General features: G+C 31.0%; 1 protein-coding gene across 1 annotated transcript; it reads right to left on the reverse strand.

The window, feature by feature from the left end:
- Window positions 1–211: 211 nt before the first annotated feature.
- Window positions 212–4,367, reverse strand: LOC112010977 (putative disease resistance protein RGA1). Its single transcript, XM_065768914.1, has 4 exons — window positions 4,205–4,367; window positions 997–3,120; window positions 337–912; window positions 212–259 (listed from the first exon to the last, which is right to left on the reverse strand). The coding sequence occupies exons 2-4, from the start codon at window positions 3,112–3,114 to the stop codon at window positions 212–214; spliced, it is 2,742 nt and encodes a 913-aa protein (XP_065624986.1). The 5' UTR covers window positions 3,115–3,120; window positions 4,205–4,367.
- Between the last annotated feature and the right edge of the window lie 2,385 nt (window positions 4,368–6,752).

Below are 6,752 nucleotides of genomic sequence, written 5' to 3' on the forward strand. Positions count from 1 at the left end.
TTAAATATAATTTGTCCTACAATTTTAAAATAGTTTTTACAATTTTCAGCCCTATAAATGTAGTCTACTACTTATTTATTTACTTCCACTATCGCCCTATAATAAAGCCAGCCCACTACTTCTTTATTTACTTCTACTATCATCCTATAATAAATTTGTATAATTAATTCAACCCACTTTTTATTTATTTAGTTTCACTATCAAGCCCAATTCAAAGCCTTTTTAGTTCAGTTTTAGGGTTTCGTGTGAGCCTTTTCAGCTTAAAGGAAAAAAAACAAAAACAAAAACAAAAAACAAAAAAACCAAAAAAAAAAAAAAAAAAAAAAAAAAACAAACCTCGATGGACGTGAGCGTCGTAAGCTTGCCAATAATGTTTTCAAATGTCGTGCTACGCACGTCACTAATGTCTAATTTCTTAAGACTCGAAAAATGACATGGAGCACTTCTCAGTTGGCTACAACCTTCAATGGTCAACTCCTCAAGGCAAGTAAACACCATTAGGCCTGTTGTTGTTGCTGGCTCCATCACATCCATCCATTCCACTAGATTGGGCATGCTACCCAAATTAAGTTTTCTCAAAGCTGGGAACAACATAGTGCCATCACTTCCATTATTATAGTTACTGTAAAACTCAGTTCTAATATGTCTTACACCATCCATACCTTCTATTGTAAGTACCCTAAGATGGGGTAGAAGCCCAAGAGTGGGAAGAACCTCACATTTTTTGCAATTCCTAAATTCGATCTCAATTAAATTGCCAAATTGCAAAATTCCATCCCAAGCATCAAGGCTTGTCAACATCCATGATGGGAATTTCTTTTCTCCAAAGCCATCAATTGTTAAGCTCTTCAAACATCGGTGAGGCTCAAGACCTTCCAACACCTCTTCATCATTCTCGTAGTTGCCTTTTCTCTGTATGGCCCAGTGAAATCACAACATGCATATTTTGGCCTTTTCTCCTAAATTTGCTCTTCGGGCTTCTTCTTTATCTCTCACATGCTCTAGATTCCAGAGGTCTAATTTTCCTCTAAGTTGATTCAAGCATCCCAATTCCTCAATCCGATGACCTGCATCTTGACCCACAATAAAACATCGCAATGTTTGTAGACACGTCAATTGCCCTATATCCTTAAGTTTTTCATTAAAACCAGAAGGGATATAAATATGCCTTAAGTTTATCAATTGTTTTAGATCTTCAAGAGCCTCTCTGACATATGGGCAACCTTCGATTCTTAAAGTTTGCAAAATGTAGAGTTTGGTGATGGACTTTGGTAATGCTTTGATGGAAAAACTTGCGACGCTAAGAAGCCTCAAATGTATTAAAAGGCCAATTGAACTTGGCAATTCTTTTATAGAGTCTCCATTTAATTTTAGAACACGTAAGCAAATAAAATTTAATAACGTGTTGCGAAGCACAACATTTTTAGAAACAAATGTGCGCAATCTCCTAACATCATCTTTTGAAGATGAAATTCTTGGTACAATTTTACCATCAGATTCAATAAATAAATATTGTATGTGACTGATGTCACTCTCCAAATCCTTATTCAAAAATAAGGTCTCAGATTTTGAAACTGAGAGTGCAAGATCATGTACCAAATCATGCATCTTGCAACTGATAATATTATCAAACACATCCTTTTTCTCATCTTGAAATAAGGAATTTGCCAACAAGATATCAAAATACATGTTACCAATATCCTCTATTACCACACAACTTCCTTCAGATGGTTGAAAGAACCCTTCAGCCATCCAAAATTGAATTAACTCTTCCTTTTTAATCTCATAATCTTTCGGAAAAATTGAACAATATGCAAAGCATTTTTTAAGAGATGATGATTGTAGATGATCAAAGCTCAATTTTAATATTGGTAACATCTTGTTGCTAATGCCTAGAAAATTCCAAATTTCATTGCTTTGAATTGCTAACCATTCACTTTTTTCATTTTTATGAGCCAATGTCCCTCCTAGGACTTTTGCAACTAATGGGACCCCTCCACATTTTTTGGCAATATCATATCCGATTGTCTCCAAATCTGGAGTTAACGGAATTGAAGATACCATTTTCTTAATTATAGACCAACATTCATCTTCAAGTAGTTTTTCTAAGTGATATGAGGGAATTGTCTCCATGATTTTTGCAACATTGTCACTACGGGTTGTTACAATGATATTGTTTCCAATATTAGAATTAATTCCTAACAAACAACTGCTTAATTTATCCCATATCATATGATCTTCATTCCAGACATCATCAAGAATGAGAAGGTATCTTTTTCCTTGCAACTCTTTTTGAAGGTTTTGAAGTATTGCATTCTCACTTTGTAATTGATTTGACTTATTGGTAAGTGATTCAAGAATCTCTCTTAAAATCCTTTTTTCATTGAAATCGTTAGAGACGCATACCCATATTGTTTTATCAAAATGTTTCTTTACTAACTCATGATTGTACACAAGTTTTGCGAAAGTTGTCTTCCCTAAACCCGCCATTCCAACTATAGGAAGGACTGAGAGTTGTTGATTGGTTGTACTAGTTATCAAGTTCACTATTTCCAAAACATCATTTTGCCTTCCTATAACTTCTGAATGATTAAGAAAGGAGTTTGTCTCTCGGTTTGGGAAAATTTTATTGTTAGTATCTACTGATTCCACTAACAATAATTTAGCAAAACCATACTTATTTGCCAAGTCTTCTACTCTTACAAGTGATTCCTGAATAGCCTTAATTTTGTCTGCCATTGGGAGGCGGAAAAAACCGGGATTGGAGGTTGAACAGATATCACGTACCTTTCTCTTCCTTTGGTTTCCAACTTCTATCTTTTGCCGGAGATTCTCGTATGCAAACTCGTCCAGCACATCGTCAGCTTCATAAGCAACATCTTCAAGCATCTGGAGCCAAAGCTTCACAGACTCATCTCTCACTTGCCTTCTCTCGGCATCAGTCAGAACAGCTCGAATCATGGTTAACGATTGACGAATCCCTCTTAGCTCGTCCTCGCAGCCCCTAGCACTGCTGATCAGTTTAGTAGCATATGAAATCAACTTACTTACAATTTCCCCAGTCATCGAGCTCACAATTCCCTCAGTCATGGAGCTCACAATTTCCCTTGCCATCGTGCTCTGATGATAACTCAAATATAAGTCTAAAATTATTCATAAACTATTATCAATAGAAGAGTGAAACATCAGCTTGCGCAAATGACATTTTTTTGATGAATCAAGAATTTATTAAACAAACAAATACACAATACAACAAGCTTCCTTCCTAATAACATCATCAAAACAGGAAGGACAACTACCCAACACAAAAGAACCAATGACTTCACAATTAAGAGACCATTTGGCTAAGGTGTAATAATCAAGAATTGTTTAATAATATATATGTGAATAAATATCGTTTTCTAATGATACGTAATTGTAAAGTGTGTAAATATTAGAAGTATCTAATTACCAATGGACAAAGTTTGGCAAAGATTTTATTTTATTTTAATTATTTTGATGAAGGCAAGGAATTTTAACTTAGTGCAAGGTTACAACTCTACTCAACAACTTATGATTGTATATAAATTTGACAAATTCACCGTTAGACTACATTCTCTTCTTGTATCCTCCATGTTTGCAAAAAATTTAGAAGATAAAAAAATCAATATTTATGCCATCAATCAAATGTTTAAATTTCAATTTTTTATAATGTGAAATTATGCATAAAAAATAAGTTTATAAATCGAATAATAAATAAAATTTAATTAACATGAAATTTTACATGTGTGTTAATTAGAACATAAAAAATATGCAATCTAATCTTTAGATTTTTAAAATATATAGTCATGTATTCATGTTAATTCTTTAAATCAAAATTGGAGGTTTAGGCTATAACTGAGTTTGGTGTCAACTTTTTCCATTATTAATTATATTAAGATGATCAAGTGAGCATTTAGACTTTCATTACCACAACAATTGCAGGGGAATTAGCAAAAAATGATCTGTTGGAAAGATGATTTAGTTCTTAGATTACAGCTTTGAGAACAACAATTTTGTTCCTATACAAAGGGGAGGAAAAAAAAAACTTTCTTTCTGTACAAGGTGGAGGTATTAGGTTTAGGTTTGAGTTATAAAGCATAAAAATTGATAGTAATAGTCATAATAGTATTGATGAAAACATAAATAAAAAGACGAATATATAATTTCCAGAACAGAGTCTTACTTGAGAATGTGAAAACTTGAATTTCGTCTTTGAGAACTAATGCACTTGATGATCTATGGTAATACGAAATTACAATTTTGGAATTTGAGATTACAACGAAATGGAAAATAGTACAAGTGAAAGAGGTTGGAAATTGCCAATGGAAGGAGATCTGGGAGGCTTTGGTGTTGTCTGTTTCAGTTAAAAGTGGAGCTTTTCATGGGTGAGAAGGTAGACATTTAAGAGCATTCACATAAGGCTTTTTTTTTTTTTTTTTTTAACATTATATATTATTAAAATATTAATTTTTAATTGTTTATTTTTCTCCATACCTATCACTTATTATCTATTTTCTTCTTTCCTCTTTGATATACGTAATAAAAAATAAAAAAGTAAAATTAATAATACTAATGTATTTTTATACAATTTTATATATGTGAATGAACTTTAGACTTAATTAACTAAAATATAATATTTTTCTTATTATACAAGCACTCAAAATGCAAGTGCTCTTTATTAGTTCAAAATTGGACTTCAACAGTTCAACGTGAACCCCTCAACTCACTAAAACTCATTAAAAAAAAATTAAAAAAAAAAAAAAAATCTAGTAAGTAATGGAATTTCTAACACGTGGAAAATGGGTCAAACCCAAAACCCAATCCGACGCAAACAAGTTAGGTACAGGTTTGACCAATTGAACTGAGGGGTCAAAATACAATTTTTCCCTATACTCATTAAAAGTTTGTTGGCAATTTTTGAATGTACTTTAGATCATTTTCTCAATTTTTTAAATAATTTTTTTGGTAAGAACGTTTTAGTTTAATTTGATAGGTACATTCTAGTATTTCCAACAAAAAAATTTAGATCCAAATCCCCTTCCATAATTGTATCTATCAAATTACTCCTATTAAAATTTATTCTCATTTTTTATGGAAATTTATTGAAATTAATTGATCTAAATAGTTTTAAGCTGTATTATCTTGTGATATTATCTATAAATTGAGATATGGTTTTGTGCATGGTAGTTAGTTTTTATTGGTGTTCAATGCTTGTGTGTACATTATATTGTAGGAATCGTATTAAATTACTGTATTGAATCTATTGATATGTATTGTCTAGTATTTCATGTTTTTTCAATTGTCATGTTACTAATTAGTTGATTAAAATATTTTTAATATTTAGGTAAAAAACAAAGGGCTCATATAGGTTAATCCAAATTTTTATTTTGATTTTTCATAGATCTTAAAAAAAAAAAAAAAATAGTGACTTCTTTAAATTTAGATTTAGTATATCTTTGGATTCTGCGTCCACCTTTTGCATTTTGTGTTTTGCACTTTTTTTTTTTTTTGGGACCAGCGCCTCTTACACTGTTCATGAGATATAAACAATACATTAAGGCAAATGAATAGTAATTTAAAAAGTGAACAGTAACCAGAAATTATTTTTTTACTGTTTTCAATTTTCAGTTTTCAGCAAAATAAGTTGTATCCAAACACACCTTTAAATACTTTTGATCCGAACCCAATCTTGATCTGAATCTGTCGATCCAATCATGTCTTTATTTCTTTTTTGGTTAAACAAAGCTCATAATAACATTAATTAGAAACAATCATTATCAATCTATTTACAAAAAGCCCAACTTTATACTGGGCAGGCGATTCAAAATATGCAGAGCAGGTCCTTTCTTCTCATGTTCACATTCACGCTTCAATAACTTTAACCTCAATTATTACAAATATTGACCACATTTGTGTTTAGGTCAATCAATGCTTTTTACGCTGGCTTCTTTTTAGGTACAGCATAGTTCGCATGCAATTCTCTTCCACCAATTTCACTGATACAGTACAATGCGCATCCAGCACTTTCTGCACTATCTCTTGCCATCTTCCAAGAAATTGCTCCTTTGGCAGACTCCTCCTGGATACAAATATTTTAGATCATCTAATTTTTTATGTAATTTTTTTAAATTATTTGATCTAAATAGTTGCAAGTTGTATTATTTTGTGATATATCATCTATTAGTTGAGATATCTTTTTGTGCATGGTTGTGAGTTTTGTATTGTTGTGTGTGCGTACATATATATATATATATATATATTGTGTGGGGGATCATTATGTTTGCCTCCTTTCTCTTTAATTGTTTCGTTTGATTGTTTCATCTGTATACTTTTATTATTATCAGATTTTATCTATAGGGTTCATGAGACTAAAACTAAAACCAAACTTTTTAGTGTGACCAATTTGATTGTAAATATTGTAAATACATATTTAGTCAAATATATATAATTATATTGCATAAGTGATTGCAGAAGAAATCATTAATTGAATTAATCCCAAATTTGAAAGAAAAATACTTATATATTTAAAACCTTTATAAGTTGTTGACTATTCATGTATCATATAATACAAGATATTATATGTGATATATACAAATATTAAAAATCTAAGTCAAAAATACTATTCTAATTTTGAAAAAATATATTTATGTAAAAATAAAATAAAATGCATGTTAATGGGATTTCTACCATGTACAAAATAATGCATCACAAAACTAGGCTCAATGGGTGAG

The sequence above is a fragment of the Quercus suber genome, unplaced genomic scaffold, assembly GCF_002906115.3.
Source record: "Quercus suber isolate HL8 unplaced genomic scaffold, Cork oak 2.0 scaffold_1023, whole genome shotgun sequence".
NCBI lineage: Eukaryota > Viridiplantae > Streptophyta > Magnoliopsida > Fagales > Fagaceae > Quercus > Quercus suber.

Bases quoted from the DNA above. Each gene is read 5' to 3' on its own strand.
- LOC112010977 (XM_065768914.1), bottom strand. From the start codon at position 3,114: ATGGCAAGGGAAATTGTGAGCTCCATGACTGAGGGAATTGTGAGCTCG. The intron at 913-996 runs GTGAGAGATAAA...TGGGCCATACAG, and splicing joins ACCTCTGGAATCTAGAGCAT to AGAAAAGGCAACTACGAGAA. The intron at 260-336 runs GTTTGTTTTTTT...TTTTCCTTTAAG, and splicing joins CGACGCTCACGTCCATCGAG to CTGAAAAGGCTCACACGAAA.